The following is a 26,382-nucleotide window of genomic DNA, read 5'->3' as shown; positions in this document are numbered from 1 at the left end:
TTAATGAATATATTAAACAACATTGCTCCTGCCTACACTGTTAACTTTTGCCATGTGAAAAATCGATAATTTTCTCCTTTTTTGTTTTTTGTTTTTGTTTTTTGCTAGCTTCTAATTCATGCAGGTATTTAAATCTCATCCTCTGACTATGTAGGCCAACATTTTCAAAGCTGGGTGCCTAAAACTAGGCTCCTTAATCCAAACTAAGCACCCAAATATAGGTGGTCTGATCCTCAGCACCCACAAATCCTATTGAGATCAGTGGCAGGTGCAGGTACTAAAAATGTGAATTTAGGAGCCTAACTGAAAATAAGGTTGAAAATTTTGGCCTTAATAGCCTCATGTGAGGAGCTTTTGCCAAAGGTAGATTGGAGAAACATGATTTATCTAGGAAGCCTTCATGTTCATTTATGTTTCATATAGTTTTGTTTTTAATTAGCATCAAGAAAACTGGTTGAAATGATAAAATAAGATTCACTGGTCTATAATTCCACAGATCACCCAACTCTTTCTATAAAATTGGTACGTTTGCAATTCTGCAGATATTCAATAGAGTATCTGATTTTAATGAGATTACACATTTTTCTTCAGAATTCAGCCACTTCATTCTGTAGCTCCTGTGAAACCCTTGAATGTATATCATATATATAATACATAATGGATATCATATATCACACATAATAACCAATGCTGTTGAGTTGTTGCTCTTTTTGTTCCTGGATCATCTCTTCTGACAGCTCAATCTTTAACAGTGCCTCATCTTTACTATCTGATAAGACTAGATCTGTGGTATGTATCCTCCCAAAATCCTCAGTGATGCTGACTAATGCAAAGGAATAATTTAGCTTCTTTGTAATGCCCTTATTCTCCTTAATTGCTCCGTTTACTGCCTGGTTGCCTAGCTGACTCTCAAATTACCTTGCAGACTTCTTGGTTTTGTTATACTTAGTCTTTTTTGTATTTGTTTTTGTCTTTGACTCTTTGTTCCCTCTTTACAAATTTCCAGTTTAAATTTTACCTGCCATATAGTTTATGCTCCTTTCTATTGGCTTCATTGGTTTAGGATTCCATTTTATGAAGGGATACCTGTTTTGTTTGGATTTCCATATATACTCGTTCATAAACCAATTTTTTTGGGCAAAAAAGTGATGCATCAAAGAGTGGGGGTCGGCTTCTCAACAGGTCTATACCAAAAGTTGATGATTTTAAGCTCTATTGAATTATTGAATTCAATATCTAATACATTGTCATTGTAGATCAGGGGTTGGCAAACTTTGGCTTCCGGCCCATCAGGGTAAGCTGCTAGCGGGCTGGGACATTTCGTTTACCCGGAGTGTCTGCAGGCACGGAGCCCATAAGCTTCCAGTGGCTGCGGTTTGCCGTTCCCAGCCAATGGGAGCTGATGGGCTTCGTGCCTGTGGACACTCCAGGTTATCAGGAGGGCCAAATCGCACCTGGACCTGCAGCTAGCCAGAGATGTCAAGAGTAACAAGAAGGGTTTCTTCAGGTATGTTGGCAACAAGAAGAAAGCCAAGGAATGTGTGGGCCCCTTACTGAATGAGGGAGGCAAACTAGTGACAGAGGATGTGGAAAAAGCTAATGTACTCAATGCTTTTTTTGCCTCTGTTTTCACTAACAAGGTCAGCTCCCAGACTGCTACGCTGGGCATCACAAAATGGGGAAGAGATGGACAGCCCTCTGTGGAGATAGAGGTGGTTAGGGACTTTTTAGAAAAGCTGGACGTGCACAAGTCCATGGGGCCGGACGAGTTGCATCCGAGAGTGCTGAAGGAACTGGCGGCTGTGATTGCAGAGCCATTGGCCATTATCTTTGAAAATTCGTGGCGAACCGGGGAAGTCCCGGATGACTGGAAAAAGGCTAATGTAGTGCCAATCTTTAAAAAAGGGAAGAAGGAGGATCCTGGGAACTACAGGCCAGTCAGCCTCACTTCAGTCCCTGGAAAAATCATGGAGCAGGTCCTCAAAGAATCAATCCTGAAGCACTTGCATGAGAGGAAAGTGATCAGGAACAGCCAGCATGGATTCACCAAGGGAAGGTCATGCCTGACTAATCTAATCGCCTTCTATGATGAGATTACTGGTTCTGTGGATGAAGGGAAAGCAGTGGATGTATTGTTTCTTGACTTTAGCAAAGCTTTTGACACGGTCTCCCACAGTATTCTTGTCAGCAAGTTAAGGAAGTATGGGCTGGATGAATGCACTACAAGGTGGGTAGAAAGCTGGCTAGATTGTCGGGCTCAACGGGTAGTGATCAATGGCTCCATGTCTAGTTGGCAGCCGGTATCAAGTGGAGTGCCCCAAGGGTCGGTCCTGGGGCCGGTTTTGTTCAATATCTTCATAAATGATCTGGAGGATGGTGTGGATTGCACTCTCAGCAAATTTGCGGATGATACTAAACTGGGAGGAGTGGTAGATACGCTGGAGGGGAGGGATAGGATACAGAAGGACCTAGACAAATTGGAGGATTGGGCCAAAAGAAATCTGATGAGGTTCAATAAGGATAAGTGCAGAGTCCTGCACTTAGGACGGAAGAACCCAAAGCACAGCTACAGACTAGGGACCGAATGGCTAGGCAGCAGTTCTGCGGAAAAGGACCTAGGGGTGACAGTGGACGAGAAGCTGGATATGAGTCAGCAGTGTGCCCTTGTTGCCAAGAAGGCCAATGGCATTTTGGGATGTATAAGTAGGGGCATAGCGAGCAGATCGAGGGACGTGATCGTTCCCCTCTATTCGACATTGGTGAGGCCTCATCTGGAGTACTGTGTCCAGTTTTGGGCCCCACACTTCAAGAAGGATGTGGATAAATTGGAGAGAGTCCAGCGAAGGGCAACAAAAATGATTAGGGGTCTGGAACACATGAGTTATGAGGAGAGGCTGAGGGAGCTGGGATTGTTTAGCCTGCAGAAGAGAAGAATGAGGGGGGATTTGATAGCTGTTTTCAACTACCTGAAAGGGGGTTCCAAAGAGGATGGCTCTAGACTGTTCTCAATGGTATCAGATGACAGTACGAGGAGTAATGGTCTCAAGCTGCAGTGGGGGAGGTTTAGATTGGATATTAGGAAAAACTTTTTCACTATGAGGGTGGTGAAACACTGGAATGCGTTACCTAGGGAGGTGGTAGAATCTCCTTCCTTAGAGGTTTTTAAGGTCAGGCTTGACAAAGCCCTGGCTGGGATGATTTAACTGGGAATTGGTCCTGCTTTGAGCAGGGGGTTGGACTAGATGACCTTCTGGGGTCCCTTCCAACCCTTATATTCTATGATTCTATGATTCTAAACAAAACTTTCCAGCCCACCAGCGGCTTACCCTGAAGGGCAGGGAGCCAAAGTTTGCCAACCCCTGAAATATATGAAAGGGTCATACAGTTTTTGCCATTTTTACCTATCCATCTTGGGGGGGATCAGTTTATAAACAAACAGGCTAATGAACGAGTATATACGGTACCTATCCATTTCATCATTCTATATTATTTTTTCTCCTTTGCCTTCTCTCTTTTTTGTTTTGGTGTGCATGCTCTGAGACTTTATTTTGGGAAGCTTAAACCCCTATACTAATTCTAAGGATTTTAATTTCCTCACCTTTGACTTTAGGGTCTTTGATTAGCACGTGTGTGTGAGATAGTGTTTATCTTTTGGTTTTTATCAGCTTAACTAACTAGTAATTTTAAAATCATTATCTGATTATGATGCACTTCCTCTACAGTAGTAATTAATATCACAAAAGAAAGTGCTTCCCCTACAGAAGCTGAATTTAATTATATTGTGGTTACTCTTAGCTTACCCTTTCAGCCATTTTCTTTAAGTTTTTGAAGGACTAGTTATACAGACCAATCTGGATTGCTTGTTAAAATAGGGTTATTTGAACAACATGAGTTTTAATAGGAGCAAAGAATGTAGAGCACCTTTACAAGATGGGGGCTGTGACCTTGAATTCAGTGACTCTGAAAAGGACTTGAATAGTGGTAGATGACCGACTGCATTTGAGCTTCCAGTGTAATGCTAGCTAAGAGGGTGAATATGATCCTTGGATGCATAATCAGAGGAATATTAGTTAACAGTAGGGAGATGGTATTATCTCTGTATACATCATTAATGAGACCATTACAGAAATACTGTCTAGTTCTGGGGGTCCATTTTTAAAAGGATGTTGACAAATAAGAAAGGCCTCAGAAAAGAGCTACAAGAATTATTTGAGGTCTGGAAAATCTGCCTTACAATGAGAGACTAAAGAAGCTGAATCTGCTTACCAAAAGGAAGGTTAACAGGCGACTTGATTGTGGTCTGTAAGTTCCTCGATGGAGAGATTTCGGATTGTAGAGGTGTCTTTAGTCTAACACACAAAGGCATAAACAAGATCCAGTGGCTAGAAGCTGAAGCTAGACAAATTCAGACTGGAAATAACATACATGTTTTTAAGAGAGTGAGGGTTGTAACAAGTTACATCTGATGAAGTGAGCTGTAACTCACAAAAGCTTATGCTCAAATAAATTTGTTAGTCTCTAAGGTACCACAAGTACTCATTGAACCAACTGTAAACCCTGTATATAGTGGAACCACTTCAAGCCACGGGGTAAGACAGCACCCCCCGGACTCCTAGTTCCAGCACCTCTGGGCAGGAGGTGAGCTCTAGATGAACATAAGGTCCCTTTTGGCCTTAAAAATCTATGAATATATGACTAAGTTAAGAATGGCCTGTTTTCTTGTATGTTCTGAACCACTGATGTCACTTCTTCACAAAGTCCGCTTATACTACTAGCAATCTTTCTCATTTTAGCTCACTCGAAGTTGCCCTCATGTTTGTCAGGTTGAATCTTAAAGACAGTGTATCTTTATTGCTGTGAATATTTTGATTTTTTAGGTCTTAAAGAATGATAATATCCAAGATCCTAAATGTAAGCTAATATGTAAGACTAAGAAAATAGGGGTTGAACCGTTAATGGAAACCCTTACATCTTATTGTCTACTCAGGTGAATGGTGCAAACTACTATAGGAGAGAAACATCTTTTGAATAAACTGAGCCTGGACTTAATACGGTTCCTTTGTGGAACAACACTTTTAAACATAATGATGCTCCTTCACCATGCAAAAATTTGAATGATTTTCTGAGGTGCATTGTAGAAGGGATGAAAACAACAAGATATTTGTATTGTTACATAGCCTCAAAATTGTAATAATGGCAAAAAAGGTGATAATGGTTTAATTCTTATACATACCATTGAGTAACGTTATCAACCAGTGCTATCAATGTCTGGTTTATGCTCGTGGCATAGAATATAAGGACGACTTGGGGCATTGGGGCAGCTGTCTGGTGTGGATATTGAGAATTGAAAGACCAAAATTAAGTCTTTCAAATAACTGACTCTTTTTTTTTGGTGGTGGGGAACAGGAGCAGGTTTCTTGCATTCCTTGAAAGAGAATTATGACACTGCTATAGGTTAGAAATTTAAAATAGAAATTACCTTTTGTTCGTTTTCTCTCTCACACGCACACTCACACACACATATTGAACAGTGAAGAAAAAGGTTTAATTATTTTGTCATGTTGAATGTAACACCTCTTGTCAGCATTTTAAATAAAACACAGAGGAATATGATAGCTCAAGTAGGTAGATGTTACAACATAACTGTAGCCTGTTGATAAGTATAAGAAGGGTGCTGGATATTTCTGAGAAACGTTTTAGAACTGTTACCCTTTTGAGATTGTCAGTATTACTCCTATGATGACTTGCATAAGGATAAAACGTGAATTCTTAATATCAAAGTATTAAGTAATAAAACAGGGGCTATATCGTTCAGACATTACAGCCACAGACTATTTGATACTTAAAGAAATGTTTATAGCTGTTTACAGGTTATTGTATATACAATAGTAGTCTTAGTTTTATGAAATGATGTCATTTGTTTTTTTGTTCTGGAAGAAGCTATGTCATTTGTGATATTACATTATATTTACTATTCTAGAGGAGGTGCACCATAATCAGCTAAAGATTTTAAAATGACCAGTTTTAGTTAATCTGATTAAAAAAAAATTTTATTTTACTTTACTTTTACTACTTTACTTCACCTGTTGGCGAATATTGTATTTAAAAACATTTAAGCAATTCAAACTAAAAGTTTTTAAATATTGTATGTTAGATGAATCTGAGTAACAACTAAATAAATCTTCATTACCGATCATTTTCATGTACATTTCCCAAACCTTTGAGCCTTTCTAAATGTATGTCCAGATCTTCTGATGGTGGCGGTGTTGCTCTGGGCTGCAACTCTGTCAGATTCTGGCCACAGTCCAGGCCAACCACTCTGGTGCAAATGACAGCAGAAATAAACATTTTGCCCTTGGTACTGATGGTGTAGGGGGTATGACTAAAGCAAAGTCTGTATGCTCCTGTCATAGACTGTGTTCTTTTTTTTAACCTTGTGGCCATTACCATCTGGCATCAGTTAATTTAGCCCTTTAGGTGCTCTATATTTTAATAGGAAATCAGTACTGAACACAGCTGTCTGAAGACTGGGAGAAAGCACTCTCACCATTTCCGGGTAACTACCTTGCTCCATGTCAGAAGTGCCAAAACGAGTCTCAGATCTTCTCCCAGGGATGGGGTTTAAGGTGACACAGCTCCCTGCCTTACACTATGATATACTCAGCAAGCCAGTCTGCCGAAAGGCCAACAGCTGGGCTTTGATTTCTCTCCAAGGGCTATGAATGACATAGTGTCCACAGTTACAAGTTACCACACAGCCATTTCTAGGTGAGCACTTTTATTCTTAAGGTAAAAGTATTACAGAAAGAAAATATAAAAACAGTAAAAGTTTCTATACACCTTCTAAAAGCTTAACAGAAGTCACCCATCAGTCTTACGGGGACCTTCATAGGCCAAAGACTTTCCAACCCTTCTGCAAGAGCTGGGGCCTTCTGTGGACATAAGGTCCTGTACATTTGCTGAATCAGAAAGAAGGCCCCAAATCAGTTTAAATGCAGTCTTTTATGTCAAAAGCCCTTTCTTTGTCTGTTGGTCTCTGGAAAACCCAATTTGAACTAGTATATTGAAGCCTCCCCAGGGGTTGGTATCTCTCTGCAACCTGGCCCCTGGAGTATGAGGTCACAACCTAAATGATTCAGCTTAATCACCCTCTGCTGTTTTTAGTTCCTGAAGGAGCTAAAAGCAACTCTCCCTCCCTGGAGTTGCATACAACCCCTGGCCCACAATGATCCATAAACCACAGAATCATAGAATATCAGGGTTGGAAGGGACCTCAGAAGGTCATCTAGTCAAACCCCCTGCTCAAAGCAGGACCAATCCCCAGTTAAATCATCCCAGCCAGGGCTTTGTCAAGCCGGGCCTTAAAAACCTCACAGGAAGGAGATTCCACCACCTCTCTAGGTAACCCATTCCAGTGCTTCACCACCCTCCCAGTGAAAAAGTTTTTCCTAATATCCAACCTAAACCTCCCCCACTGCAACTTGAGACCATTACTCCTTGTTCTATCATCTGGTACCACTGAGAACAGTCTAGATCCATCCTCTTTGGGACCCCCTTTCAGGTAGTTGAAAGCAGCTATCAAATCCCCCCTCATTCTTCTCTTCTGCAGGCTAAACAATCCCAGTTCCCTCAGCCTCTCCCCATAAGTCATGTGCTCCAGCCCCCTAATAATTTTTGTTGCCCTCTGCTGGACTCTTTCCAATTTTTCCACATCCTTCTTGTAGTGTGGGGCCCAAAACTGGACACAGTACTCCAGATGAGGCCTCACCAATGTCAAATAGAGGGGAATGATCACGTCCCTCGATCTGCTGGCAATGCTCCTACTTATACATCCCAAAATGCCTTTAGCCTTCTTGGCAACAAAGGCACACTATTGACTCATATCCAGCTTCTTGTCCACTGTAACCCCTAGGTCCTTTTCTGCAGAACTGCTGCCTAGCCATTTGGTCCCTAGTATGTAGCAGTGCATGGGATTCTTCCATCCTAAGTGCAGGACTCTGTACTTGTCCTTGTTGAACCTCATCAGATTTCTTTTGGCCCAATTCTCTAATTTGTCTAGATTCCTCTGTATCCTATCCCTACCTGCCACTGTATCTACCACTCCTCCCAGTTTAGTGTCATCTGCAAACTTGCTGAGGGTGCAATCCACACCATCCTCCAGATCATTAATGAAGATATTGAACAAAACCGGCCCCAGGACTGACCTTGGGGCACTCTGCTTGATACCGGCTGCCAACTAGACATGGAGCTATTGATCACTACCCGTTGAGCCCGACGATCTAGCTAGCTTTCCATCCACCTTCTAGTCCATTCATCCAATCCATACTTTTTTAAACTTGCTGGCAAGAATACTGTGGGAGACCATATCAAAAGCTTTGCTAAAGTCAAAGCATAACATGTCCACTGCTTTCCCCTCATCCACAGAGCCAGTTATCTCATCATAGAGGGCAATTAGGTTTGTCAGGCATGACTTGCCCTTGGTGAATCCATGCTGACTGTTCCTGATCACTTTCCTCTCCTCAAAATGCTTCAAAATTGATTCCTTGAGGACCTGCTCCATGTTTTTTCCAGGGACTGAAGTGATGCTGACTGGCCTGTAGTTCCCCGGATCTTCCTCCTTCCCTTTTTTAAAGATGGGCACTACATTAGCCTTTTTCCAGTCGTCCGGGACCTCCCCCAATCAGCTTGAGTTTTCAAACATAATGGCCAATGGCTCTGCAATCACATCAGCCAACTCCTTTAGCACCCTGAGATGCAGTGCATCCGGCCCAATGGACTTGTGCTCATCCAGCTTTTCTAAATAGTCCTGAACCACTTCTTTCGCCACAGAGGGCTGATCACCTCCTCCCCATACTGTGCTGCCCAGTGCACTAGTCTGGGAGCTGACCTTATTTGTGAAGACGGGCAAAAAAAGCATTGAGTACATTAGCTTTTTTCACATCATTCATCACTAGGTTGCCTTCCCCATTCAGTAAGGGGCCTATGCTTTCCCTGACCTCCTTCTTGTTGCTTACAGTAGAAACCTTCTTATTACTTTTAACATCCCTAGCCAGCTGCGAGTCCAGTTGTGATTTGGCCTTCCTGATTTCACCCCTACATGCCTGAGCAATATTTTTATACTCCTCCCTGGTCATTTGTCCAAGCTTCCACTTCTTGTAAGCTTCTTTTTTGTGTTTAAGATCAGCAAGGATTTCACTGTTAAGCCTAGCTGGTCACCTGCCATATTTACTATTCTTTCTACACATCGGGATGGTTTGTTCCTGCAACCTCAATAAGGATTATTTAAAATACAGCCAGCTTTCCTGGACTCCTTTCCCCCTCATGTTATTCTCCCAGGGGTCCTGCCCGTCAGTTCCCTGAAGGAGTCAGTCTGCTTTTCTGAAGTCCAGGGTCCGTATTCTGCTGCTCTCCTTTCTTCCTTGTTCAGGTCAGGATCCTGAACTCGACCATCTCATGGTCACTGCCTCCCAGGTTCCCATGTATAATCTTAATACAACATGCTCCCCCCAAAGATACTGCATGAGGTTGCAATATCTGTCACCAGTACCTCTCCACAACCCTCCATGAAGATCTAATTCATTTCAGTTTACAGTATGACCATTGAAAGCACAAGTTCCCAAAAGAGAGGTTTTAGATAGACATAATCTCAGCCACGATGTGCTCCAGTGGTTACTGTCCATGATGTCAGGATCTCTGGAAACTTCTCATTGGTCTGATGCATATCTTCCAACATTTTGAGTGGCTAAAGCAGGATAGGTGCTGCTCCTGGGGGAGAGGGAGTGCTGCCCCCTCCCCGAGGTGGGAGGCCCTCAGGAGTGTGGGATTGGGTGCTGCTTATGGGAAGGAGGGGAGTTGCAGAGTGAACCCACCCTGCCCTCACCCTGCAGCAGCCTCTGCTGTGACTCCTCACCTCCAGGGCTTGCTGGGCTCAGCTCCCCACTCTTGGTGTTGTGACCTGGCTCTTGGTGCATGGGGTCACAACACCACTCAGATTTGTTCGGTCTCCCTGGTGTGGGGGTAGCTGGTCCAAATTAGAGTGAGTAGCACGGGACTCCATGATCTAAGTTGCAGGACTGCTCACTGAAATACCTGCCTGCCAAACTCCCTGCTGCGGAGGGTTAGGCCAAACCAGAATGGCGGTAGGACCCTGTGCAGCAGAAGCCAGGTCACAACACCCAAAGTGGGGAGCTGACCCTAGCCTGCACTGCGGGACAGAAGCTGCTTTTAACTGGGACAGGAGGTTTTGGAGACCAAAGCAGGACAGTGCTGCAAAACCCAGGACTATTGTGAAGCCTGGTGGTGGATGAACCTTGGATATGATGTGCTCCTCTAGAACAGATGTGCTGGACTACTTTCTAATGATCTAGATATGGAACTTAGCATTAGCATCAACAGATGAGAAAAATTTCCTGAGAATTACTTAACAGTTTAACTGGCTTTCGAATTGCCAATATACTTTTCTGGGAGCAAAATTCAACAGTTCTGATTTTTGTGGTTGGAGTGAATTAATAGGCTTCATATTGAACCATTAATCTCCACTTTCAGAAGGTGTGTAGATTAATATACTTGAAAAAGGTGGTGCTACGCATTTATAACTGTTTTCTGCTCAGTATAAATTTGTCATATTCACTGTATACTTACCATTTCAGTGAGTAGTTTGGTCTTAAACAAATTGGTTCAAATTTTGCTTTAAAACTGTGAATGTATTTCCTAGAACAATTTATAATTTAAGGCAGAATAGCTGTGCAATGTGCCATGTTTGATCTAATGTGCATCTTTTACATGCTTCATGTGCTAAATCCTTGATTACTTCCAACTAACATTTAAACAGTATTTTGATTCAGTACTTAGTGTTCAGATTGACACGGGCTCTGTACTGTTTGGTATGTATGTGATCAATAAGGAAAATGAACCCCATCTCAAGGATTATTAATCAGTTTTTTGCCAGGCTGAGATTTAATTTAAAGCTAGATTCCTGTCAGTTTGAGTCCTTCACATCAACATTTTCAGTATTGAAAAGAGTGCAACTTGTTTTCAGGAGCAATAAGTTTCAAGGTCTGAGTGATATCTGCGCCTTTCAAAATGTTTAGAGAAATGTTAGTGGATCACTTGGAACTTTTAGCAGTTCCTTAGTGTTAACAGAACTGTTATGAAGTTACAAATTTTCTTTTTCGATAAGGGCCTGTACTAGTGTGGTTGTACTGCCATTGTTCTCTTGGATCTGCTTATGCAAGTTACTGTTGTCCTCAACAAGTGCAGTGCATGTCAGCAATAATTTTGAAATTTTTACCATTGCCACAAACTTATGACCAAGACAGTTAAGTTCCTCCTGGTTCATGTTCCTAGTAGCAAAGGTAGAAAGAGTAACTCCATCTTCAAGAAAAAGCCCATTGCCTCCAGTAAGGCAAAAGTCAAAGGTGTGTGTGTGTGTGTGTGTAAAATTCTCCACTTTTTCTTTTCATCCATTCCATTGGAATATTTCTTCATTCTCTTTTCTTCAGCACAGCTGATTTTATATTGGGTTGGTAATTTAGTGCAATTTTAATTTATATTAAGAGCTTGTTTTACATCCATGATGTGATGGATCTGAGGTGGCATACACCGTGTAAATGCATCTTTTCTTCAAGAATACAATGCCCTACATCGGACAAGCTGGCGTAGTCTTTCCACTGCTGGGAAATGTCATTTCCCAAAGGGGAATTTGGCCTGTGTAGCCTTCACCATAGGTGAGAAGTGAATAGGATCATGAGCTTAAAAATTCCTCAACCTGGAAGAGGCTTTTGTACCTGCTCAGAGCCCTCTGAAGCCTTTGGATTTCTCTGTTCAGGATCTGGCATAGAAGTCCTGATCTTTGGATCTTGACTCTAGGTTACTTTACATCTCAGTCCCATTACCTGTCTCTGTCTGAAGGGGGGAAATGGCGAGAGAGAAGGTTCCATGTGTTCTAGGGAAGGAATGTTTAATTAAAATCCTTGAAGCAGCCACATTGGCGTTGGTCCTTGAGATAGCTGACAATCAGATTTCGAAGTAGAAGGGAAGAATTCCTGTGACTGGAGGACTTTCAGACCAGTTTGGAGATTCTAAGAATTTTTCTATCTCTATATCAGTGAAATTTGAAAGAACATTTATTACCCGAGCCCCATTTGAGACTAACAGAAGAAATATGTGCTGAGTCAGCCTCACAAAGTTAATTAATGGCTGAGTCAAGTCTCTGAATAATCATAAGGCTTATGACACGACACATTTCTTACAAAAAACAGTTGATCACTGAAGAATGTGAATATACTTAGTTGGGACCCTCCTTCTAGATGAAGTCATGGTATCCTCTCGCACTGAGGATACCTCTCCGGGGCAGGGAACTCCAGTTATTAGGAAGAGACAAGTATTAGTAATGGGCGATTCGATCATTAGAAACACAGATAGTTGGGTTTGCGATGACCAGGAAAACTGCATGGTGACTTGCCTGCCTGGTGCGAAGGTTGTAGATCTCTCGAGATATCTAGATAGACTTATATGTAGTGCTGGGGAAGAGGCGGTGGTCGTGGTACATGTAGGTACCAATGACATAGGGAAGGTCCTGGGGGCCAAATTTAGGCTGCTAGGTAAGAGACTGAAGTCCAGGACCTCCATGGTACCATTCTCTGAAATGCTTCCAGTTCCACGCGCGGGGCCAGTTAGACAGGCTGGGTCTCAATGCGTGGATGAGACAATGGTGTAGAGAGGAGAGGTTTAGATTTATTAGGAACTGGGGGAACTTTTGGGAAAGGGGGAGCCTATACAGGAAGGATGGGCTCCACTTAAAGCAAAATGGAACCAGATTGCTGGCACTTAACATTAAAAAGGTTGTAGAGCAGCTTTTAAACTAAGGGCTGAGGGAAAACTGACAAGTGCGGAGGAGCATGTGGTTCAGACAGACACATCCCTTCAGGGAGGATCTATTAATAGAGATTCTCTTATGTCCTAGTAAGCAGGAGAGTATGGAAGATAAAATACAGGTAGGATCTGATGAGAAACAGTCAAATGAAAAAAAAGTCTCATTCAATTACAGCATGTAATGGTAGACAGCAAAAAGTGACAAGTTTTTAAAGTGCTTATATACCAATACTAGAAGTCTAAATAATAAGATGGATGAACTAGAGTTCCTTGTATTAAATGAGGATATTGATATAATAGGCATCACAGAAACTTGGTGGAATGAGGATAATCCATGGGACACAGTAATACCAGGGTACAAAATATATCGGAAGGACAGAACAGGTCATGCTGGTGGGGGAGTGGCACTATATGTGCAAGAAACCGTAGAATCAAATGAAGTGAAAATCTTAAATGAACCAAAGTATACCATGGAATCTCTATGAATCGTAATTCCATGCTCTAATAATAAGAATATAGCAGTAGGGATATATTACCGACCACCTAACCAGGATGGTGATAGTGACTGTGTAATGCTCAGGGAGATTAGAGAGGCTTTTAAAATAAAAAACTCAACAAAAAAAATGGGGGATTTCAACTGCCCCCATATTGACTGGGTACATGTCACCTCAGGATGGGATGCAGAGAAATAAAGTTTCTTGACCCCTTAAATGACTGCTTCTTGGAGCAGCTAGTCCTGGAACACCCAAGAGGAGAGGCAATTCTTGATTTAGTCCTAAATGGAGCACAGGATCTGGTCCAATATAACTGAACTGCTTGGTAATAGTGACCATAATATAATTAAATTTAACATTCCTGTGACGGGGAAAACATCACAGTGGCCCAGTACTATAGCATTTAATTTCAGAAAGGGGAAGTACACAAAAATAAGGAAGTTAGTGAAACAGGAATTAAAAGGTACAGCACCAAAAGTGAAATCCCTGCAAGCTGCATGGAAACTTTTTAAAGACACCATAATAGAAGCTCAACTTAAATGTATAGCCCAAATTAAAAAACACAGTAAGAGAACCAAAAAAGAGCCACTGTGGCTAAACAACAAAATAAAAGAAGCAGTGAGGGGCAAAAAGGTATCCTTTAAAAAGTGAAAGTTAAATCCTAGTAAGGAAAATAGAAAGGAGTGTAAACTCTGGCAAATGAAGTATAAAAATATAATTAGGAAGGCCAAAAAAGAATTTGAAAAACAGCTAGCCAAAGACTTAAAAAGTAATAGCAAAAAAAATGACATCAGAAGCAGGAAGCCTGCTAAACAACCATTGAGGCCACTGGACAATCAAGATGCTAAAGGAGCACACAAGGACGATAAGGCCATTGCAGAGAAACTAAATGAATTATTTTCATCTGTCTTCACGGTTGAGGATGTGAGGGAGATTCCCAAACCTGAGCCATTCTTTTTAGGTGACAAATCTGAGGAACTGTCTGAGCTTGAGGTGTCATTAGAGGAGGTTTTGGAACAAATTGCTAAACTAAACATTAATAAGTTACCAGGACCAGATGGTATTCACCCAAAAGTTCTGAAGGAACTCAAATGTGAAATTGGAGAAATACTAACTGTAATCTGTAACCTATCATTTAAATCAGCTTCTGTACCAAATGGCTGGAAGATAACTAATGTAATGCCAATTTTAAAAAGGGCTCCAGAGGTGATCCCAGCAATTACAGGCCGATAAGCCTGACTTCAGTACCAGGCAAACTGATTGAAACTGTAATAAAGAACAAACTTGTCAGACACATAGATGAACATACTTTATTGGGGAAGAGTCAACATGGTTTTTGTAAAAGGAAATCATGCCTCACCAATCTACTAGAATTCTTTGAGGGGGTCAACAAGAATGTGGATAAGGGGGGGGGGTCCAGTGGATATAGTGTACTTAGATTTTCAGAAAGCCTTTGACCAGGTTCCTCGCCAAAGGCTCTTAAGCAAAGTAAGCTGCCATGGGAGAAGAAGGAAGGTTCTCTCATGGATTGGTAACTGGTTAAAAGATAGGAAACAATTTATTGTTTATTACCATTTATTCCTATGAAAGGATAGAAATAAATAGTCAGTTTTCAGAATGGAGAAAGATAAATAGTGGTGTCCCCCAGGGGTCTGTAATGGGAGCAGTCCTATTCAACATATTCATAAATGATCTGGAAAAAGGGGTAAAGAATGAGGTGGCAAAATTTGCAGATGATACAAAACTACTCAAGATAGTTAAGTCCCAAGCAGACTGCGAAGTACTACAAAAGGATCTCACAAAACTGGCTGACTGGGCAACAAAATGGGAGATGAAATTCAGTGTTGATAAATGCAAAGTAATGGACACTGGAAAACATAATCCCAACTATACATATAACATGATGGGGTCTAAATTAACTGTTACTACTCAAGAAAGAGATCTTGGAGTCATTGTGGATAGTTCTCTGCAAACATCCACTCAATGTACAGGGGCAGTCAAAAAAGTGAATAGAATGTTGGCAATCATAAAGAAAGGGATAGGTAATAAGATAGAAAATATCATATTGTCTCTATAAACATCAATGGACAGTACACCCACATCTTGAATACTGCATGCAGATGTGGGTCGCCCCATTTCAAAAAAGATATATTGGAAAAGTTTCAGAAAAGACAACAAAAATGATTAGGGCATGGAACAGCTGCCATATGAGGAGAGCTTAATAAGACTGGGACTTTTTAGCTTGGAAAAGAGACGACTAAGGGGGGATATGATCGAGGTCTATAAAATCATGACTGGTGTGGAGAAAGTAAATAAGGAAGTGTTATTTACTCCTTCTCATAACACAAGAACTAGGGGCTACCAAATGAAATTAATAGGCAGCAGGTTTAAAACAAGCAAAATGGAGTATTTCTTCACACAATGCACTGTGGAACTCTTTGCCAGAGGATGTTGTGAAGGCTAAGACTATAACAGGGTTAAAAAAAGAACTAGATAAATTCATGGAGGATAGGTCCATCAGTGGCTATTAGAAAGGATCAGCAGGGATGGTATCCCTTGCCTCTGTTTGCCAGAAGCTGGGAATGAGCGACAGGGGATGGATCACTTGATGATTACCTGTTCCGTTCATTCTTTCTGGGGCCCCTGGCATTGTCCACTGTCGGAAGACAGGATACTGGGTTAGATGGACCTTTGGTCTGACCCAGTATTGCCGTTCTCATGTTCTTAATAAATCTATCATTCTGGGTATTCCAGTGATCTTGCTCTGCAAATGATTTACCACTTGCAATATACTATATTATAAGTATTGCTACACTAGTAGATCTGTAGATGAAGATTTCAGCTTTCTACATGTCTTGACAGATGATACAGTACGGTAGGATAGTTAGGGAACGTTGGAGTTTAGTCATGTTGGAAGGACAGAGCAGTAGATGGAATGGCAGAACCTTCTGTTCATTTCGGCAAAGGAAAGGCAGCTGCTCCTCCAACAACTTTTGCTTCTTTCTTCTGCTCGCTGTTTCTCAGCAACTGTGATAACAGCAGTCCATGACTTATGATTTCAGAAACAAACTATGGAGAAGTTTGGTACAAATTGGTGTGTATTAAAGAACTCATATTTGGTCAAATACTGAATAACTAGAAATACTATTTGGCCATAGCCAAATTAAAATCCAAAGACACAACAATAAATAATACAGTTGCATGTGTTAAACTCAATCATGTCTTCCTGGAATATATATTTAGTAGTAAAAAATCATCCCTATTTAATGGCATTCCCTCACCAAAAAAAAAATTGATTTGTCATCATCAACACATTGTGAGAATCACTATGGAGAGTAACTCTGCTTTGAGTAAGACGATGTGCAGGACTTTGTTATTCCAATTTTCTATCAACACATTTTGATAAATTAATCTATCCTGAAAATAATTTTTAATAAATGATTAACGGATTTTTTTTTAAATATGAAGTGAAGTAATGCAGTCTGGAAAGGTTAAAGACCTTACTCTGAATAATGTTATGCTTATATAATTGTCCTATTCCGTTAGGTAAGTAAGTCTATGTGATATTAATATCTACCTCTCTTTAGCATAGTAGCTAATAATGACAAAACTATGGTTTGAAAATACAGATTACTAGAGTGAGGAATGAGACAAGTAGCCTCCCTTGAAAGAAAGTAGGTACTTCAGACTTGCAGTCTTTCACAGATTACTCTTGTAAGGGATAGTGTGGGAGAGAAATGACAGTGAGAGGGAGTGACTGGTAGCTATGGAAAGAGATCAGAGATGGCAGCTGGAAGATCTAAAATGAATGGACTCTAAGAAGGAGGAGAGATTAATATTTTATGGCTTGTGACTTCTTTTGTATATCACCAACAGTGTCCTAGGCCCTTTGCAGAAGGGTGTGCAGATAGTCAACTTGCCCTGGATAGCTCACAATAGTATACATATCAAGCAGAGCAAGGAAAAGCAGTTAAATGTTACAGTGCAGTCATGTCTTATTAATTCCACTGAAATGATAGATCTAGAAGGAAGAGAGTGGAGGCATGTTTATTTGGTTGGGAGGACTAATGAGCCATAATGATGGTTAAGGCTGCGTGTCTGTCATGGAAGTCACTGATTCTGACTTTCCGTGACATCTGCAGCGGCCGGTGCGGCTGGCTCAGGGGCTGCCCAAGCCGGGCAGACCCATGGCCAGCAGCAGTTGGGGTTTAGGAGGGGGCTCAGGGTGGGTTAAGGGGTTGCAGTGTGGGGCAGTGCTTGCCTGGGGGGCTCCCCGGCTCCCATCGGCATGTCCCTGCAGTTCCTAGGTGAAGGGGCCAGGAGGCTCCGTGTTCTGCCTGCAGCTGCAGTTGCCACCCCCCACAGCTCACATTGACTGTGGTTCCTGGCCTGTGGGCGTTGCGGAGCCAGCACTTGTGACAGGAGCAGCATGTGGAGCCCTCCTGGCCGCCCCTCCCGCTAGGAGCTGCAGAAACATGTCGGTCTGAGCCAGGTAGGGAGCCTGCCAGCCCCTCCCAACCTTCCCCCTCCTGCAAGGGTCCCAGGCTGCACGCTGCTGCCCTCTCCCACCAGTGCCAGTGGGGGTCCTGGGCCACCCCCTCCTCCCCCAGCACCCGCGGTGCCCCTGGACACCCCGCACACACACACGCACACACACTCCCCCGAGCACCTGTGGACCCCCAGCTCAAGTTTTAGTTAGGGGTATATAGTAAAAGTCATGGACAGGTCACGGGCTGTGAATTTTTGTTTACTGTCCATGAGCTGTCCATGACTTTTACTAAAAATACCCATGACTAAAACATAGCCTTGATGATGGTTATTCGTTTTATCCCTGATGATATAAGAGAAGATTACATTATAAAGAAATAGAAATGCTAAATACAGACAGGAACTTCTGACTAAATGCCATAGGTCTCTTACATGTAAATCACATAGATGAGTCCTAGTTTAAATGCAAAGAGCATCATATAGTAGTAGGTAACAAGGTAGTTCTTCCCACACACTCAGACCCCCAACCCACTGCCTGACTTTATTTTAAAATACAGTAAACTGGTGAATTCTACCATATCACTGAATACTTAACATACTATACTTTTCATTATACCCTGTAAGTTGCATCTTACAGTTCAGTCAAGTAGGTACACTATCTCTTAGGCAACTCATCTGTGCGTATTGTTCCTGGATAGAAAAGCAGCATACAAAGGTAGCAGTCATGGTTTTCTTTAATTTTTATGTAGCAGTGTCTTCCGCTGGTAGAAAAATGTTTCTAATTGGATCTATCTGAGGAAAAAATGGGGTGACTGATCATGACTTGTTCACATTGTGTTTAAAGAAATAAACAACCCATAACAAAACAGAAAAAACAGTACAGCTAACAGAATCACTAGTCTTAAAATAATCTGAAAAATTTGAGGGTGCAAAAAAGATGTTTCTATCTATATATCCATCTGTCTATCTAACATTTTAGATTATTCTTATGCTGTTTCATCTCAGTTTAAGAATTTCCATGTGAAAACACCTTTCTAGGAGAATGTTATCTTTTTATTAGCCAGAAAGACCTGACAAGTATGTTAATTTATATTTTCTTTCTCAGTTCTTTGTCCTGTGCAATTGTTTGAATACAGTGGGATAGCAAATCAGATGTAAAATGAAATGGTGACTACTCTATTTGTTGCATCTAACTATTATATTTTGTCATACATTTTGCCAAATACTTCAGTTAAAAGAATATACTTAACTACAACTACCCCAGAAGTAAACAGTGATAAAGTAGAAAATGCTGAATTTTAACTTAAAAATAAAACCTAATAAAGCATAATTAAACTGCTCTTTAATTTGCTTTAGAAATACAAGCCTGGTCGATGTGATGATATTTTGAAATGGAAGCCACCCAGTCTGAATTCTGTTGATTTTCGTCTAAAGATAACAAGAATTGGTGGAGAAGGGTATGTAATCTCTTCCCTTCCTTACCCTTTTTAAATATAATCTAAAATATTCACTTGAATGGTCCTTAGCAGCAAAAATTTCTCTGGTATTATTTCTTGATCTTTTCTAGATTTACCTCCCCTTCTCCCACACACACAGCCTACTTCACTTTCTGTAGCATTTGTCCATTAGAAGCATAGCCAGTTGTTTCTTTGACTTGTGGTTGGTACTGTACCAAGAAGCTGTACTACAGATGTATATAATGTAGCTCTTGTCAGTCTTATAACTGAATTTCCCTAATTTGTTATTGTGAAAGAAGACACATTACATTCAACAGCATCTCTTGTGCTTTTAAAAATTAAATTTGCTTTGTATGTTAAATTATTATCTATCCACAATTGCACAAATGATGTAACAATGAAGATTTATTCAAGACCTTACTTTAATGTAGCTCTTTGACTTATTAGTTATTCTTTAATATCCACCAAAAACCCATCAAGGAAGGTAAGGTTTCATAGCCCAAGACATTTAAATGTTCTTTAGATTACGTCACATCTACATATTTCTCTGTGTGGTGCATCTGCTGCTTGTAAATTGCATAAATATATTAAGCAAGGGCAGTTCCCATGTGTGATTGTACTGGGGTTTAAGTCATTAAGTTACGTTTTCCATGGAAGAGGTTTTGTTTAAAATCAAGTTAATTGATTTTCAGGTTGTTTAATATTTTAATATCTGGGTCTTATTCCTGCTGACAGTTTGATATAGTTACTTTTAGCTTTTCTCTTCATTCCTCTAGTAACTATGAAGTATGTAGTTTTTGAGTTAATTCATAAATTGCTCATTATTCCAGTGAACAGAATTGAATAATAGTAATAATAGTACATCTAACTCTTTAAAATACTTGCAGGTCTTGTTAATATATAGAGATTGTGGTAGATTGTGAGTTTCTCTCATCCTAAGGACATGGAGAATTATCTGAAAATATATAGAACTACTAACTTGTGGGTATGGCACAAAGCCAAAAAATACCTGTTTGGATTTCAACAGAAAATGTGTATTTAATACCCAATAGAAAAACTGTTACTGTAGGGAATATATTAGAATGTTTGTTTTTAAGTTTAGCTTTTGAGAGGCAGATGTTTCCAGTTTAAAAAAAACAACACATTCTTATGTTCACTTTGCTTTCTTAAGAAAGGATATTGATAGTAATCACATTATAACCGCTCAACTGGACAATTTTCCATAATAAAAATTAAGCTATATTAGCCAAACAAGGTATTTAATTGCAGGGTAGTTTTTTGTGGTTTCTGCTGAAGCTTTAAAATGTTACAGTGATGAGCCATGATATCCAAACAAAAAAAGTTCTATCGTTTCATTTTAAGTGAAGTATGCATTTGATAAGATGATACTGATTTCACACAGAAATAATAAGCAGAGACAAGATGCTGATTATAATTTATTCAGTTTGGTAGATTTATGTTACTATTAGATTAGACAAGGAAAATGTTATAAACAAGAACAATTTCTAGAAATTTGCCTAGAATCTGTTGGAGGTAGGATACTTGACTACATAAATCATTGGTCTGTTCTCATATGGAAAGTCCTATTTTCAAAAACTGAAAACATTTATTATATTCCAGCTACATTATATGTTTGGTGCCCAAAATACAGAAGTGACTTCTAAATTTGTGTGCAAATGGTTACTTGTATGCAGGCTTGGCGGAATTGTAATTGTATTTATTTCTAATTTTGACAGATAATATCAAAGTTATTTTTAAGCTTTTTTTTCCAGTTTTTATCTATTTAAATTTTCACAATTGCTGACAATAAATGCTGAGATTCAAGAAGTTAAAGCTTTAGAACCATTAAAACACAATTTGTCAACCTTGCATGTCAAAATATATCAAATAAATATCCTTAAATCAAACTCTCTTAAATTCTCAAGCATCATTTATTTACTTTGCCCGTCTATAAATTTCAATTATTATCGGTGGAAATATTTTTGTCAGTTTGCGTGCGTAGGGTTAAATCAATGTTTACCTATATTTATTGATAAAAATCTAATCCTTCCAAGCCTACTTTATATATCTTTGCGCCCATATTTCCTGCATAAGCAGATGTTGCATAGCCAGTTCAGACAGCCCCTTTTGAAAATTAAGCTCTAAATATCAAATGCAACGGGTAAATGAACAACTTAGATTACAAACCTAGATATTTTTACCTGGGTTGCTTGATTATTAGCATATAGACACCATATATTTTCAGTGTGTGCTTTACTACATCACATGTATTATTATTATATATGTAAAAAGAATCCAGGATTGTCAGACTACATGTCACTCTGAAGCATAGAATGTCCATAGCGCCAGTGTGAAGCGAGGAAAACAACTACAAATATGGCTGAGGGCTCTTTTTTTTTCAGAATATCATCAGTTCAATCACTTGGATTTGTGTTCTGTTATCATTCAGTTTTTAAATTCAGAGCCATATTGACTTTACAGATTATTCCTGTGCAAAGAATTCTATCCTATTGTGATATCAAAGGCAACTCAACCAATCACCATCTTTCCTCTACAGCTAATTTGCATGCAGCAGTTTCATTGGTTGCATGAAGGAGGAGTGTGAACATAAGGTGGTGTGGACATAGAAAATGGATTGTTTGATCCAACTGTCAGACCTGTGCAACAGCACAGGCTTTCAGCTATTAGATCATTTGTGTATTATAGTGCCTAGGAACCTCATTTGTGGGCCAGGACCTCATTGTGCTTAGGTGCTGTACAAACACAGAAAAAAAAGTCAGTCCCTGCCCAAAAGAGTTTACATTCTGAGTATAGGCAAGTATAAATAAGAGAACAGACTGACAAACTGATGAACAGGAGAGCACAATGAAACAATATTGGTGAGTATGACAGGCTGTGGTCTCCACATACCAGCAACCTAACTGTTGTTAAAGGTTAACATTTTAATTAAGTTTTTAACATAACTAAACTCACAGGGGTCTACCAAAAGAAATTTAATGAAGTACTGAGTAAAATATTATTTATTGTAATTTTTAAGGAAATAAAATCATAGCCTCTGACCAGTTAATCACAAATAATGTATAAGTAATATGGTGCAATTAATTGGCAGTTGTTAATGTAATTATTCAGTTTATTGCTTGGCAAAACCTTAACAACGTCGTCCCAGGAACTGTGTAAGGTGAGTCATTTATCTGGCTGGCTGGAAGAAAAGGGCTTGTTCCTCTTATAAGGGCTCCATCTGCAATTGATAGCAGAGGGGGAAGTTTATCTGGATGGGGCAAAGAGGAACAGGAAGTCGCCAGACCAGGCGTGTGTGTATGGGGCAGGAGGCACTGCCATTCCAGATGAACAGAGGAAGGGGATGGAGAGGACAGTATTTATACTTCGGGCGGGTACAGAGAAGCCCTCTCATTAGGATCAGGCAGGCAATACCCATCATGGAATCAGAGTAAAATTGAGTTTCTTCATGATCCACTGTGGACATTATGCGAGTCACCAATTTTTCTTGGGGTCTGGGAAGGAATTTTCCCCTCACTGCCAGATTGGCTGAAGTGTAGTGGACTTTATCACCTTGCTCACAGTGGGTCAAGGACTCGATGGGGAGGGGCAGGGAAATTAGGTTAAAATTTCGCAATTTAGTAAATAAAAAATGTGACAGATACCAGTGTGGGTACTCATTACAAAAGGGATATCAGATAAAACAGATTTGAAGGGGATGTAAAGGGAAAACATCCCTTAAAGAAACTGGGGAAGCGGGATTAATGGTTCCTAATGTCTTGTACAGTGGGGAATCAATCTCCCTCCCTTTTTAAGACCCCTTAACCTTCATAGGGGAAATTGGTGGGGTCCTAGCAGTTGCCTGGCTGGGAACAGATTGGTAAGGGAGAGAGCTGAAGCCAGCCAAAGAGGTGGAGACCAGGAAATATTGATGACATGCATTGTACAATTTGTTGCTGAGTATTTCCAGACATTTTAAATGAAAAAAGCTGCAGCCTAATTAAACCACATTCATTACCTTGTCTTTCTTCCAGCATGGCTAGTACAGTTGTTTGAAAGGAATAACAGAAATATAAGGATTTTTTAGATGCTGCAGGAGTATCAAAAAGAATCACATACAAGTTTATGCTTTAAAAAGGAGTTTCAGGACTCTGAGCACTGCTATAATAAAATGGCTATGAACAAGCACCTGTTAGATTGAGTTCTAATATAACTAGAAAATCTGTTTCATTAAACTGAATGCCTCGCTGCTAGCAATTCTAAAATTATGGCATTGGGCTTCCTTTTGGTTTGTTCCCAAGCTAGGCTTTCTGAAAAAGCAGGCATTGATATAACTGTCAACCTGTTAAGGGAAGTGGTTTTTTCCCTTAGGTCAAAAATACTATATACTGGATGGAGGCTTGGCAGCTGAGCAATACAGAAGTGATTAGAGAGGTACCCTGAAATTCATCCGTTATTTTATAATACAATTAAGCAGTGATGTTTATGGAATCAGAATTTATGTCCCTATATTGATCTGTCACTGACAAATGGTGAGACAAAGCCGCATTTATCTCAAATAAACACTTGAGAATCCTTTCTGCTCTCCATGGAGAGCTGAATAAATGGATTCTGAAATAGTAAGCAAAGGTTACTGCTCACAATTAGCAAGTCCTCCATTCTACTTTAACTTTTACTTTAAACATGGGCAAATACCTAGATCCCTACCACCTCAGGATGTGATCTTATCAGCTTATCCGATGAAGCGAGCTGTAGCTCACGAAAGCTCATGCTCAAATAAATTGGTTAGTCTCTAAGGTGCCACAAGTACTCCTTTTCTTTTTGCGAATACAGACTAACACGCCTGTTACTCTGAAACCTGTTAATCAAAGCACATTAGCAGAAATAAGATATTCGATTGCTGCTCTGCAGCACCCTGGATTTATCACAAATGGAGAAATACTTTAAAAGTCTGAGGTAACTTATCCCAAAGAGCCACATTTTAAGAACATTTCTGGAAAAATTAAACAAATGTTGAAACGTTTGAAGAATCCTCAGGCATCAGTTTGTCAGTGTCCACAAACTGCTAGATACATAGTAGTGGCGTACAAGAACTGAATCTCAAAACTGTTCAGTCATTTCTCTGTTAGCTCTCCCTTTGTGCAGTTTGCCTGGTGGCTTTCTGAACAGTGTGTGAAAAACAAATGACAGACAAATGTTTGGTCTGATTGGCTCTGAATGGAAGCATCCTAACAGGTGGGACAATCAGATTTGTCAAACCATTGATACTATTTCAAATCACAGAAGAGCATCAATTTTGTGTGGAACTTTGACATATAGGAAAGGTTCAAAGGAATTTTACCCATCTTCTAAGGGAGAAATAAATTATAAGCTGTAATTTTAAAAAAACGTGCTTGGGTATCAGGAAGTCAGGAGTAGCAGTGTGTGTGCTGGAAGTGTAAGAGTCAGATGACAATGTAACCATGTTGGCCACATACATTCAGAAAAATTGAAACAAAGGGTCAACTGTCAGTAATACAGGGTTGGAGTCTGGGAGTTGAAGTGAAATATGTTTCAGGACACCATACACTTGCTATAATCCAATCCTAGACCTTTTTGCTACCAACAAATACATGAAATCATTCTTTGAGCCATAGAGAGCTAGTCACAGACCCCTTTGGTTGGATGTAATGTTAGATGATGTGATATACTTTTCCTTTACAGCTAGAGTAATCTGGAACATTTAATGGGGAAAAAGCTCAAGTAATTTTAATTGTCAGAGAATGGACATGAAGACCATGATTTGTCATTTCATATAAATAGTAGTCTCCTTATTTCAGTCATGAGTTGCCCTATAAATCCTACAGACTTGTCTGTGAATACTAGTGCTACCTTTTCTTCCCAAGCTGAGAAATATTAACCAACCAGGTTTCAGAGTAACAGCCGTGTTAGTCTGTATTCGCAAAAAGAAAAGAAGTACTTGTGGCACCTTAGAGACTAACCAATTTATTTGAGCATAAGCTTTCGTGAGCTACACATAAGCTGTAGCTCACGAAAGCTTATGCTCAAATAAATTGGTTAGTCTCTAAGGTGCCACAAGTACTCCTTTTCTTTTTATTAACCAACCAGTGACTGGAAAAATCATAACACAAAAACTGTTAAACTAACACAATACACTGTGCAGGTTTTTTGTGGCCTTTCCTTCCCCTTTACTTTGTTTATGAACTGTCAGTTTAGGTTGTCAGGTCTTCAAAGACAGGGCCTTTCCATTCCTGGCACTGTGTTCTGTTCTGTACAGGTTCTTATACCACACTAATCACTTTAGTGTCTGAGCTGTATACAAATCATAACAATATCAATTCCACAAGATTATAATTTGTATTATATTAGTACCCAAATATCCCACTCAAGATTGGGGTCCTATTGTCCTGGGGGTCCCCTATGAACATAAAATAAAAGGTAGTCCCTGTCCCAAAGTGCTACAGTACAAACAAGGACAAGATGCAAAAAGTGGGTGTAGAACTCAGTGGGGGAGTGACAGTGATAGGAACACACATTTGCATATATTAGCTAAGTGTAAATGTCAAAGTTTTGTTTTCTAATACATGAAAAAGAAGTGTAAATTGATCCCTAACAAACCATTTGCTTAGACTTATTAAGGCATTTACCACAGGCATCACAGAAGAAGTAGCTCTTAAGAAGGGTTTTGAATGAGGCCAGGGTGTTGGCTGTGCAAACTGATTCGGAGGGTGCATTATTTGTATGAGGGACAGTATGGAAAAAGGCACAAAGGTTCTTGTGATAGAAATATGCAATGAAGGCTGCCATCATTGGCATAGTGAAGGAGGAGGGTTACAACACACTCGGGTCAATGTTTATCTGGATGCCACAAGACTCTGCCTTGTGGTATTGTCACTATATGGTCTGTATTGCTTGTATCTGGGTATTTAGAATCACTCTCTGACACTTTAGTTCAGTTTAAAAAAATCCACTTTTAAATCTGGACAGCATTTATACTGAACATAATGTTGTACCTTCCACAGTTAATATTCAGCATGCTTTTGGAATGTCTAATGTTGGGTTTAAAAAAAAAA

At 40.0% G+C, this 26,382-nt stretch overlaps 1 protein-coding gene across 4 annotated transcripts in view; it reads left to right on the top strand.

The window, feature by feature from the left end:
* Positions 1 to 26,382, top strand: part of RNGTT (RNA guanylyltransferase and 5'-phosphatase) — a 451,332-nt gene that overhangs the window by 301,615 nt on the left and 123,335 nt on the right. For all 4 annotated transcript variants that reach the window (XM_075126571.1, XM_048845050.2, XM_048845051.2 and 1 more), the window contains one exon: positions 19,212 to 19,312. In XM_075126571.1, the coding sequence (XP_074982672.1) occupies positions 19,212 to 19,312 (101 nt within the window). The remainder of the gene's footprint in view (positions 1 to 19,211; positions 19,313 to 26,382) is intronic.

Source organism: Caretta caretta, chromosome 3, assembly GCF_965140235.1.
Source record: "Caretta caretta isolate rCarCar2 chromosome 3, rCarCar1.hap1, whole genome shotgun sequence".
Classification (NCBI taxonomy): Eukaryota; Metazoa; Chordata; order Testudines; family Cheloniidae; genus Caretta; species Caretta caretta.
Note: the sequence above shows the minus strand (reverse complement) of the source record. Positions and strands in the feature narration are given on the sequence as shown.